Genomic DNA, 12798 nt, shown 5'->3' with positions numbered 1-12798 from the left:
TCAGCTCAGGTCATGATCTCAGGGTCCTGGGATCGAGCCCCACATCCGGCTCGCTGCTCAGCGGGAAGCCTGCTTCTCCCTCTCCCACTCCCCCTGCTTGTGTTCCCTCTCTCGCTGTGCCTCTCTCTGTCAAATAAATTTTAAAAATCTTTAAAAAAAAAAAAAAAAGGAAATCATTCATACAGTTAATCATTTCTATCCCAGTTTCTGTTTTTATCGAACTACACAATTCAATAATAGTAACCTGCTTTAGTAAAAAAAACTGGGAGTCAGGCAAAGAGAAAAGGATCTTGACACTGGTTTTCTCCTGGTTTTTTCCTATTTTCAGACACAGTATGGTTTAGTGGTGTTACTAAAATACAAGAAAACTGATAGTTCAATACAGTGCCTTTGTTGGAACCACCTAGCTGGATCATTAGAAAACAGATTTCTTCTGTTCTGTTTCATGTTTCCCTAAAATGGTGCCCAGTTTGTGGTGGTAAATTGTTTTTAAATGATAGGTTCTCTGAGACCAATGATGCATGAATCCTCCTCTCGAAGATTAATATTATTTTCCACTCCATCTATCTCGCTATGTAAAATGGCGGCAGTGATAGAAGTTACAGCAGGCTGGGAAGGCTGGTGAGACCCGGCCATCTGCGCCTGGATCAGTTTCAGAGCTCTTTTAAAGTGAGTCTGGGTGAACAGAGGAGATTTGTTTAAAACACTTTGTCATGCTGCAAGGCCAGTAACTAGTTGGACAGGCCGAAGATGGGACAGGGTTATAGGCCCCTAGATAGTTCATCAGAGAATTTGTATTAGTAAATCAGAAATCACACACCTGAAACAAACAAACAAGCAAACAAAAACAGGGCAAAAAATGCTGTTGTAAAAGTGATTTAAAGAAACTCTACTCCCCAGAGGAAAGGCTTTCAATGGCTTCTCATTTTTATTCACATATGCAGTTATGTAACAAAAATGAAGAAAACGCTCAGAAATTGTCTTTGGGGCAAAAACACTTCACACATCTCTCAAAATATGTGAGAGAAGATTGTGAGTAAATATACTGCTCTTATGAGGTGTTATACAAATTTGCTAGACTTTGATGCACGTAGAAGTGAAAAAAGTTTACATGAAGAATCTATGTGTTTGTTGTTTGTTTTTTTTTTTTACCTTACTAACTACCCACAAATAAGGGAAAGGCTCCAACAGATTAAAAATTAAATTAGAAAGTATAACAGAAGATGAAAATAAATGAGATTTATTTCATATTTAAAATAACAATGTTTTACATTTAAATGAAATTCTACCTTAAAATACAGCATATGTTATAAAAAGAAAAGCAAGTTTTCTCTTATCTTTTTTTTTTTTTTTTAAAGATTTTTATTTATTTATTTGAGAGAGAGAATGAGATAGAGCATGAGAGGGGGGAGGGTCAGAGGGAGAAGCAGACCCCCTGCTGAGCAGGGAGCCCGATGCAGGACTTGATCCCGGGACTCCAGGATCATGACCTGAGCCGAAGGCAGTCGCTTAACCAACTGAGCCACCCAGGCGCCCAAGTTTTCTCTTATCTTGTGGAGAGGGTGCAGATGTGCCCAGATGGAGAACTATTTATACTACTCCTCAAACATTCACTAAGTATTAAAATTTATGGATCATTTTCACATAATCATATGTCACAGATGGATTTGATCAAATTATAAATGTTACCATTATGTACGAATTTTGTGGGAAAGTTGTAGGGTTTCAATTTGATCGTTACCATAAAATTTTTAGCAATTTCAAGTAATCCAAAGATTCTGTACAAGTGAATGGAAAGTCCACTTGATCTGATAAATTGACTTCAGGTTACAAAATCACCAGATGTCACTGAGGCTGTCCTCAAGTAGAACCATCCCTCCCTCCTTAAAATGGTGAAAAACGGATTATGATTATATTCTTTAGTCCCACATAAAAAAACACATCAGTTTTATTGGAGGCACCGCTCCCCGTTACTACAGCTTCAAACTAGTACCATCCACCGCACGCATGGGCACGCGCACGCACGCGCACGCACGGACACGCGCGCACAGTCAAAAGCACCTTTGTCAAGGTTCTAAAGACTGGACCACCGTTCAACCTGCCGTCAGTGCTGTGTTCGCCACCCTACAGTTTATCTAAAACAATAGGTATACTGATCCTGCACGCTTAACAAAAAAGTTGTAATAAGCATCTCAAAATCACAGTTGATGAACTTACGGTCTGGCGATTCTGAATCTGACAACGTCCGTCAAACCTGGGTCCAGATCCTGACCTCATGACTTACGGCCTCTGCCGCCTCGGGGTCACCCCTTATTCCTCTGAGGCTCAGTTTCCTTGTCTATAAAATAGAATTGTATCAACTTTGTGCATTGTTGGGAGAATTATAGATAATCGAAGTAAGGCGCCCAGCACCAGGCAAGCTGCGTGGTACTGCTCAGTCACTTAACACTTGTTAAACTCTTGATGCTTTGGGAACGGGATTCTCTCATTTTTGCTATTTGCACAGAGTCTTCTTGTACCATTAAAAAAAAGTTATAAATTTTAAAATGAAGGGATGATTTGGCCACTCTAAAGTGGTCTGCCTTCTCTTTTCCAGGTTTATTTCACTGTTTGATTCCATTTGGATTGGAAGGGATACTGGTGTGCTAGGGCCGCTCCAACCAGTACCATAAACAAATGGCTTAAACAGAAACTTAACTGTCACAGTTCTGAAGGTTAGAGGTCCAAGAGCAAAGTGCCGGCAGAGTTGGGTCCTTCTGAGGACTGTGAGGAAGAGTCTGCTCTAGCCCTCTTCCCCAGCTTCTGGCATTTTGCTGGCCATCTTTGGCATTCCTTGGCTTGTTAACACATCACCCCAATCTCTGCCTCACATGGTGTTCTTTCTGCGTGCGTGTCTGTGTCCAAATTTCCCCTTTTTACAAGGACACTAGTAATACTGGACTAGAGCCCACACTCCTCCAGTATGACTTCATCTTTAATTTCATCTGCAAGGGCACTTAGGACCTCAACATATGGGGGGGGGGGCAGTAGTTGTACAATTCAACCCAGAACAGAAGGTTATAAGACTCCCATCATTTCCATGAGCTTTCTGGACCATAAACTCCAAAGGAAATAAGCAGGACCTAATTATAACTCTGGTTGTCAGCCTTTTCACATTGCAAGCCCTCTAATGCTGGAGCACGAATGTGTAACATTATATACACAACAGAAAGGATGTGACCTTCCTACAGAAGAGCAGATCTTTCTAGAATTCTATCCTTTTGTTTTTTTTAAATAGCAACACCACAATGAATGTCTCAAATTTATTGTTCACTTTCATCTATTGCAATTCATAGTTCAGCTAACAATCACTTCATTGACAAGCTGGAATTTCAGAAACCCTGCAATAGGAAATAAAAAAACATGACACAGCTTGACCCAAAGCCTAACAAAGAGCTTCACCTAAATATATGAACATTTTGAGGTTGCTCAAAACAAGGGAGCCAAAACTCTGAGGCTGGGAAGTATTTTTCTTAGGACAAAATTTTCTTCGGCTAGATTTTTCTTATTGCGGTTTTCGGTTATTTGAAGAAATGATCCATAGACGGAATTCTTTTAATGGGGGAGAGCTGCAGGCACGAAAGGTTCGCAGGAATACTAAGGAAGGCCTCCCTCTGTGCCTCTCAGCTACCCAGTTCCCCTCCCTGGAGGTAACCCCTGCTGCCCGGGTCTTCAGTCTCCACAATTAGAAAGAAAGACGCCTGTAAACTCATACCAAAGATAGCGCTGTGGACCGTCCTGCGCCTGACTTGTTTTCTCTTTACCTTGTATCTTGAAGATCCTGCCCTATCAGTAGCTGTTTCATTAGTTGTGTAACTGCGGCCCTCATTGTGTTCCAGAGTCAGTATTCCTCCTGGGCAGAAATTTTATCTACACAAGTAATGCAGTGTTCTCACAATACTATAATGGACCCCCACACTCCCCCCCCCCACCCCCGCCCTCCCACGCCCGCTAAGACCCAGAAGGCAGGTTTGTGCCTAACACACAGTATCAAATGGAAAGATGGACATACTTACTCAAGGCTTTCAAAGGCACCATTGTACTGGAAAAGTTCTGTTTGATACCTTGCAGTTTAAAAAAAAAAAAAATTAAAAATCAGGGTCAGGAATTGTTGCTTCCCTACCCGGCCTCCCTCTGTAGTTCCTTTACTAATGGAATTTGCAAGCGAAGGAATCAGCAATTCTATACCACCATTGCTAACAGCCAGAGCAACTCCACCCTAGGGCTGGAATAGGATTTATGTGAAATTCCCCTATTGTTGAACATTTAGGTGGTTTGTACGTGTTAAGCATTCAAAACAATGAGGGCATACCCGTGACCTTTAGGGGGTGGGGCGCAATTTGCCAATTTGACCCCCAGAAATAAATTCAACATTTGTTTTTAACATTTGAGAGCATGGGTCCCCTTGAGAATCTGATGGAACTTTCACCTCTCCTCAGGAAAAAAAAAAGGCAAATACACACAAATTTTCACACAGTTTTAGGGAAACTCTCCCCCACAAAATGACCCCAGGTTAAGAACCTACTATCAAATTATGCTCCTACCAACATGTAAATGCCTCTTTGCCCTCACCTTCACTTTCTTCTCAAACTTTTTACTGATTTGATAGATGAAAAAAGTATACCACTCTTATCTTAATTTTTTGATTGCTGATGAAATGTGAACACTTTTTTAAAAAGTTGATCTGATAATGTATTGTTTTTATACATGGCTTATTCAAGTCTTTTATAGAATGACTCAGATTTTAAATATTAAATTAAAAATTTTTAACTCAACGCTATAAAAGCAGATGATAAACTTGGAAACAGCCAAGCCCTAAGCATTGCCTGCACTAAAATAATGAAATCGTTCATCTAAGACTGTCAGATTCTAATATTGCATGTTTCATGATTTCCACTAGAGGGCAATATGAGCTTGTCTGTTATTCTCTGGCTTCTACAGCCCTCAAGACTGCTCCATTTATATTCCCTGAAGTTTTTTCTAAAAAATATTTACAGAGAGTAAAGAGTTATAAATACTTCATTATGCATATAACACATAATATAAAAATAACATTTTAAATATTCTATTTAACTTGTTACAACACAAGAAAATGTACAAATGGTATTTTAATTATCATAATCAGTGCTTCATATGAAAACTATGTCTTCATTAGTATTTACTATTACATAGATTGAGTGAAATTACCATTACTTACAGAATGGTGCTTACAGCACAATTTAGAATTGACACTTTATTAATCATTAGTATAAAAAAACGGAAGAAAAGCAGTGGACTCCCGAAAAGACAACCAGATTAATTCTTGATTCCAAATATTTATTACAACTGGTTGGCCATGTACTATCAGACATAGCCTGGTTTGTTCTTTTCATTCAATAAATACTTACTGATCACCTGCATTTGTAGGGTATTCTTCTGGGGCCTACAAATACAGTCATGAAGAATACCAAAATCCCTGGCCTCAAGGATTTTTTCCCACTAGAGGGGTAGGGCAGAGAGGATATACAAATATGTATGTCTTACATACACACTGGCAGGTGTTAACAAAAGTTCCTTTGAATTTGGGTGCATTTGAAGATCTAATTAGCTTTATTAAGCAATCAACTTATGAAGGAGCCAACCTAGCAAATACAAAGGAGCTCTAAGATGTTGTACAAAGTGCAAGGTTTTTATAGGAAGGAGGGTGGAGTAAGGAAGTTAGTAACAAGAGAAAAAAAAGGATTGCTTGCTTCAGGCAAGGTCACTTGGGTGGGGGGTTCTTATCATGCAGATTATCTCATCTTCCTTAGAGTGATGGAGAGACCCTCAGGAGGGATTACCTCACTGGTGCTGACCTTAGAATTCCTGACTGGGGTGCCTGGGTGGCTCAGTTGGTTGAGTGAATGCCTTCAGCTCGGGTCATGGTCCTGGGGTCCTGGGATCGAGTCCCACATTGGGCTCCCTGCTCTGCGGGGAGCCTGCTTCTCCCTCTGCCTCTGCCTCTACCTTGCTTGTGCTCTCTCTGTCTCAAATAAATAAGTAAAATCTTTAAAAAGTAAAGAAATAAAATAAAATTCCTGACTGATCTGTTAAAACTTCATTTCTGGGGGAGGTTGAAACTGCAATTAGGTATTAGGCCCCAGTTTGGTGATTTGGGCCTGGTTTTCTTCTTGACAAAGATTATAGGGGCTAAGGAGGGAAATAAAGCTGGGAAGGGAGTTATACCACACTGGGGAAATGGAGGCAGCCAGTGGAGGCTTCACACACGATTTGACATCTGAGCACCCAGCTTGGGGAGCTCAGTCATGAGCCGACAAAAGATCATTCCATGAAGAGAAGGGACATCAGGTGCAAGGGTGTTGACGAGGGAGTGGATCTGACTAGTGAGGAAGAGCAAGGAAGCCCATGTGGCCGGAGAAGGTGACCCAGGGAGGGGAGAAGGCCTAGGCAGCAGCATCAGAACTGAGACTTTTACTCTGAGATGAGGAAAAGCTGGCAGGATATGATCTATATGCATAAGAAGAATCACTCTGACTACAATTGTAAGCAGAAAGAATTAGGGGTCCCCTGAAAAAGAAAGGCAAGGCATAGCTCCCTTGACATAAGGAAAGTCATTGTCGGCCCCTGACCACCTGTGGCGTATGCCTTACAGGCACCACTTGCCCAAAGCCGATTTCTAGCAGAACTTCCTGGGATATGTCGAAATTGTAGAAGAATAGACCCCAGTAGATCGCGATTTTAAGGGAACTAAAGAATGTAAGAACAAATAACCACTATCAGGCCAGGAGATAGCTTACTCATATCAGGGACAATAAATCAGTGATAAATCTCCCAGTGCTGGCTCAAAAGCAGAGAATGACCGGACACACATTCTTGAGTTATCTTTGCAGGATCTAAACCGCTTTGAGCACTCAGATACCCGGCCAACTAAAGCCAGAGAATTGGTGATGTTGACCCTTGCCAGCCCTCAGGACTGGGACCTGGTCTCTGTCACCTTAGGATGACTTTGCCTCAATTCCAGGCTGAAAGCTTTAAGTCCCTTCATGAATATACACGAACCCTAAGCTTGAAATTTCCCCACTTTTGTTGTTTGAGGAGACACCGCTTTGGGAAATATCCCCGGTGTTCTGGACCTGTTGCAAGTAAAATCCTTCTTTTCTTATTCTTTGGCTTAGTTGTGTCTTTTGGCTCAACACCCACCAAGAGGTGAACCCGGTTTCGGGTAACGCTACTTTGAGAACAGACTGTAGAGGGGCCAGAGTAGAAACAGGAAGACTAGTTAGGAAGCTGCTGTCATTAAGTAGGTGAGAAACCATGGGGATATGGACCAGACTGATAGCAGCAGAAGGCTGGGGGCAGATGATGGTTGAGGTGCCCATGAGCTTCTGTACACAGCTAGCTGCATGCAGAAGACTGGCATTCGCAGCAGGAGTCTGCGTCAGAAATAGAAATGTGAGAGACATCAGTGTAGAGATGGAACGAGATCAAAGAGAACAAGTGTAGAAAGAGCAGAAAAGAGGCCTGGAAACCGAACCCCAGGACATCCAGTGTTTAGACGTCAAGGCAATCAGAGGACACCAGCAAAGAAGGTTGAGAAAGAGAGTCAAGTGAGGTAGGAGAAAAACCAAGAATGAGGGGCTCGGACACCAGTAGCCTTCAGGAGCACAAAGTAAGCCATTGTTAAAAGCTGAGGGCAAAGACTGACCCTTGATGTTAGCAGGGCTGATCGTGAGGGCCAGCAGCAGGGTTCCTGGGGTCGTGGGGCTGGAAGCCTCAACAGAGAGGATTACAGAGATACAGCATGACACGGGAGATAGCAAGTGTAATAGTTATTTCAAGGTATTTTAATAAAAAGGGAACCTGGAAATGAAGTGATAGCTGGAGAGGGATTCGAGGTCAAGAGAAGGTTTTCAAAAGCTGGGAGAAATGATAGCATGATTCTCTGCTATTCGAGAGAGGGAAAACTGGTCGTTGCGAGAAAGAGAGGACATTTTCCACAGCAATGTCCTTGAGTAGACAAAGGGGATGAGATCTAATGCAAAAGATGGGGGCTAGCCACTTTTAATATGTGGCCAAGTATATGGGCCCAGACACCAGGAGGTGGGAGGATTTTGAACAAGAAAATAAGGTCACTGGTTCCCATGGCCCTTTACTCTGCATTTTTATTAGGAAATGTGTCTTACAGGAACTGTTTATAAAGCTCTCTCTCTGCTATACTATAGCTAACTAACTGAGTTGACACAGCAGCCTGATTATTCGTTTCTCCATTGTTCAGAGTGGTACATTCCACAGCTACCTGGGCTTTGGTGTCACAAGGGAGGAGTGCCAATGGGTTGATGAAGCCTGCTTCAGAAGGGACTGCTCTCATCCAGAAAAAGCCTCCGCACAAGAACAGTGGGGGGTCTCTGGGGTGCCTGGGTGGCTCAGTCTTTAAGCGTCTGCTTTCAGCTCAGGTCATGATCCCAGCGTGTTGGGATCAAGCCCCACATCTGGCTCCTTGCTTGGTGGGGAGCCTGCTTCTCCCACTCCCACTCCCACTCCCCCTGCTTGTGTCCTCTCTCTCTGTATCAAATAAATAAATAAAATCTTTAAAAAAAAAGAAGAACAGGGGGACTCACCCAGTTATGATACATCCAACGTAGGTGCTTAATCAGTGTAATTAGGGGGTGGCATGAAATGGCAGGAAGGAGTTATGATGAAATTAGGGTCAGGTAGGTAGCCCTGAAATCATGATGCTGTTAAATGCCAGTTTTAGAAAACTTACTTTCTTGTACGCTAGAAAGAAATCTGATTGAATTATTTGCTCAGTATATATTACATGCCAAGCACTGGACGAGCACATAAAAGTCATTCCATGATGAGACAAATTTTCCTACATCTCATTAGGTCCTTTTACTTTATTGACAACATCTTGCAAAGTAATTACCTTCTCAAAAATTCTATCCCCTCATTTTTGCCCAGAACCATGAAAGAAGTCAGTTCTTGCTTTTTTTGTGGAAGGATACATGATTCTATGGACAGGATTTACTTACCAACAATATGAGTCTTTTTCCTTTTTTTTAAATTAACATATAATGTATTATTTGTTTCAGGGGTACAGGTCTGTGATTCAACAGTCTTACACAATTCACAGAGCTCACCATAGCACATACCCTCCCCAATGTCCATCACCCAGCCACCCCATCCCTCCCACCCCCTACCACTCCAGCAACCCTCAGTTTGTTTCCTGAGATTAAGAGTCTCTTATGGTTTGTCTCCCTCTCTGGTTTCATCTTGTTTAAAATGAGTCTTTCAGGGGCCCCTGGGTGGCTCAGTCATTAAGCATCTGCCTTTGGCTCAGGTCATGATCCCAGAGTCCTGTGATTGAGTCCTGCATCAGGCTCCCTGCTCCACGGGAAACCTGCTTCTCCCTCTCCCACTCCCCCTGCTTGTGTTCCCTCTCTCACTGTGTCTCTCTGTCAAGAAATAAATAAAAATCTTTAAATAAATAAATAAAATGAGTCTTTCAGTCCAGCTGTACCTGAAGGATTTTTCTCCACCATTTTCATAACCGCCTCACCCTAATTTAAGATCACAAGCTCATGAACTTGTAGTATTTACTATATATTCTATTGTCTTCCTCAGCAACATATTTTGTTATTCAAAATATATATATTCCCACTACCATATGTTCCCTCGGCAAATATTAGTGATTCTTTCCTCCTTGAGTTTTCAAAGGGGCATTTTTCAACAAGGATCTGGGTCTTTGTTATCTGTTCAAGTAGCAACATTTAGTTAACATTGGATTACTTCAGGCCTACCAAACTGCCAACTACAGGCCCAGTGTCTTTCATGGGGAAATAAGGGGGTGTGATGTTTGAGTAGCATAAATTCATTAGTGATCTCCCACGAGATTAATCTAGTCTGAAATCTGTCACTGGACTGCACTTTTGGTTTCAGACTTGACAGTGAAGATGATAAGATTCATTTAAAAAATCAATTAGAAGAATGGAGGAGAAATGATAGTTTCCTAAAACAACAACAACAAAGTAGGAATGTTGCTCTCTGTGCAGCATTGAAGGACAAATTGAAATGAACAAACCAAAACTGCTTGGTCAGATTTTGACTGTCCTGTTGTTTTGACTATTGGGGCAGGTATTATGAAAGAGATGTTCCTCTCTTCACAGGAAACGGCTTCGTGCACTCTAAGTGGTGGCTGTGGTGATCTGGGCGTTGGAAGGTTCATCTGAGAGGTCCTTGTTCTGGGGTCACTGGGCCCAAACTGCCCGTCAGTTTATGAATCACATTCATAGGCCCCAAGGTGTGTGGGACAGACTATATGGCAGCCTTGCAAATTGCATCATTCCGCATACATTTGTACACAGAAACCCCTCTGCTTATTTACTTCCTGTAATTCTTGATATTCCCTGTGAGCTCCTATCCAACTAAGAGAGAAAATGCAAACACAATTTGATAAGGGAAATCTGTGTCCTAAGATGGCTGACCGAGCCAGCGAGGGAGTCCCAGCCCCTACCCCGGGGCTCTTCCGGATCCTTCTCCCTGCCCCGCTTCGTGCACGCGCCAAGAGTGCCCAGAATGCAGAAGTACAAGTGTATAAATTACCCCCTTTGTTTGGGCTCCAGGCTCAGACCTTTGGAGATCACTCTCCTCTGAGCCCAACGGCATTAAATAAACCTATCCTCCAAGATCTCCGAGTGCCGCTTGGTTCTTCCATCGGGCGATCCAGTCCAGGTCCGTAACATTTGGTCCCCTGACGGGGAAACCCAACCGCACTGGCCCATTGTTGCCACCGGTTTGGGGGCAACAGCAGGGCGGTGACTGAACGAGAGATCATAATGGAGAAGGCGTGCCCTGCCTAATTTTCGGCAATCTCCCGCCCTGGTCACCTCCAGCCAGCCCCGCTCCGCTGTTCCCACTGGACTTGAGGAGACTTGGCAGGTGAGGACCTGGTCCTGACGTCAGATTATAGTAAGGCCTGGGGTCCCAGGACCCAGACAGGCCCGCCCATCGGGGTGGAAGGGGAGCCTGATCACCGACCAGAGACCTCTTAGAGGTCTCATAAGTAGGGATTCCCAGGGAGGGAATGTAATAACTTCTAGAGTGAATGTGTGAGTGAATGTGCAGTCCGACCTGGCTTGCTCAAGTGGACTGATTCTGTGACTCCACGGGCAGGCACCCTTAAGGTCCCCAGAAGCCTATGGAGTCTGAGTGGGCCTGTCTGTGATTCCGTGGTGAATGGCATAGGGTCTATGGTGGCATCGGAATAATTTCCGATCGTAAGTCACAACACTGAGACCCCTATGGCTAAGCCTCATCAAAGCTTCTTTGGGACATGGCCAGATAGGCATCTGATTGGTCTCCTCACCTCAGGAGGCAATTCCCCCTTTGTCTGTCTCTGCGCCACCGCACACAGGAACATCACCGTGGCATCAGGGCAGAGTAAACCTACGGTTCTAGAGACCATAATCAAAAATTTCAAGAAAGGGTTTTTGGGGGACTATGGAGTCAGGATGAACCCTGGCAAGTTCAGAACCCTATGTGAATTGGAATGGCTCACCTTTCATGTCAGGTGGCCTTCAGAAGGAACACTGGATGTCCCAACGATTCGTAGAGTATGGCGAGTCATAACAGGAGAACCAGGACACCCTGACCAGTTTCCGTACATTGACTCCTGGCTAGGAATTGCTCAGACCCTTTCCCCGTGGGTGCGTTTAGCTTGCAATAGGCAGGGACAGGCCAGGGTCTTAATCGCCTCATCCAACCAACCTAAGAAAATCAGCAAAAGCCCCAGTCTCCACAAATCCTAGCTGGAGATCCCAAGGACGAACTGACCCTGCCCCCACTATACGTACCCCCAAGACCATCTATACCTGGCCCTTCAGCTCCAGATACTCCACTGCCATCAGTTTCACCAGCACCCCCAGGCCAGAGGATCCACCGGTGTCCCCAGGCCCAAAAGATCCACTTTCTCCAGGACCAGCAGCCAGGCTGTGCCCCAGACCAGGCGCAAGCACCCTCCAAATGCCATAGGAAAGACACGGGAACCCGAGAGGCATGATGAAGACGGGATGGTCCAACCCTTCTCCACCACCAACCTCCTCAATTGGAAACATAACACCCCATCCTACTCTGAGAAACCACAGGCTATGGTAGACCTCATGAAATCCCTCTTCCAGACTCATCAGCCAACCTGGGAAGACTGCCAACAGTTACTCTACACCCTGTTTAACACAGAGGAAAGGAGGAGAATAATGAAAGGTTCACGGCAGTACCTGGAAGAGCACGCACCAGCGGGAGTCATCGACCCTGCTGCCTGGGCTAATATGGCTGCACCCGAAGAGTACCCAGCATGGGACTTCACCACAAGTGAGGGACAGGCCCACATACGCCGATACCAGGAGGCCCTCCTCTGGGGAATCCGGACAGGAGCTAAGAAACCCATGAACATGACTAAGGTATCCTCGGCCACTCAACAACCAGGGGAGTCCCCTGGGGACCACAATGAAAGACTATGTGAAGCCTACAGGATATACACTCCATTTGACCCCGAGGCACAGGAAAGCCAACAGATAGTAAACACCTCCTTTGTGGCTCAGGCCACCCCAGACATCAGGAAAAAACTTCAGAAACTAGAGGGTTTCTCCAGGATGAACATCACCCAGCTAATAGAGATTGCCAATAAGGTCTACATGAACAGGGAGGTCACAGCCGAATGGGAAGCCGACAAAAAGATGAAAAAGAAAGTCAGCCTCCGCACCACCACCCTGAAAGAAAAGGACA

At 44.1% G+C, this 12798-nt stretch overlaps 1 protein-coding gene across 1 annotated transcript in view; it reads right to left on the bottom strand.

Moving 5' to 3' along the window:
* Window positions 1-12131, bottom strand: part of OTOL1 (otolin 1) — a 50923-nt gene extending 38792 nt beyond the window's left edge. Inside the window, exons 1-3 of the mRNA XM_081812307.1 lie at window positions 11889-12131; window positions 7219-7451; window positions 6669-6765 (exon numbers count right to left, since the gene is read on the bottom strand). Of these exons, the coding sequence (XP_081668433.1) occupies window positions 6669-6765; window positions 7219-7451; window positions 11889-12131 (573 nt within the window). The remainder of the gene's footprint in view (window positions 1-6668; window positions 6766-7218; window positions 7452-11888) is intronic.
* Between the last annotated feature and the right edge of the window lie 667 nt (window positions 12132-12798).

Source organism: Leptonychotes weddellii, chromosome 1, assembly GCF_054177405.1.
Source record: "Leptonychotes weddellii isolate Sample4059 chromosome 1, ASM5417740v2, whole genome shotgun sequence".
Lineage (NCBI taxonomy): Eukaryota > Metazoa > Chordata > Mammalia > Carnivora > Phocidae > Leptonychotes > Leptonychotes weddellii.
This window is presented reverse-complemented; position numbering and strand designations above follow the sequence as displayed.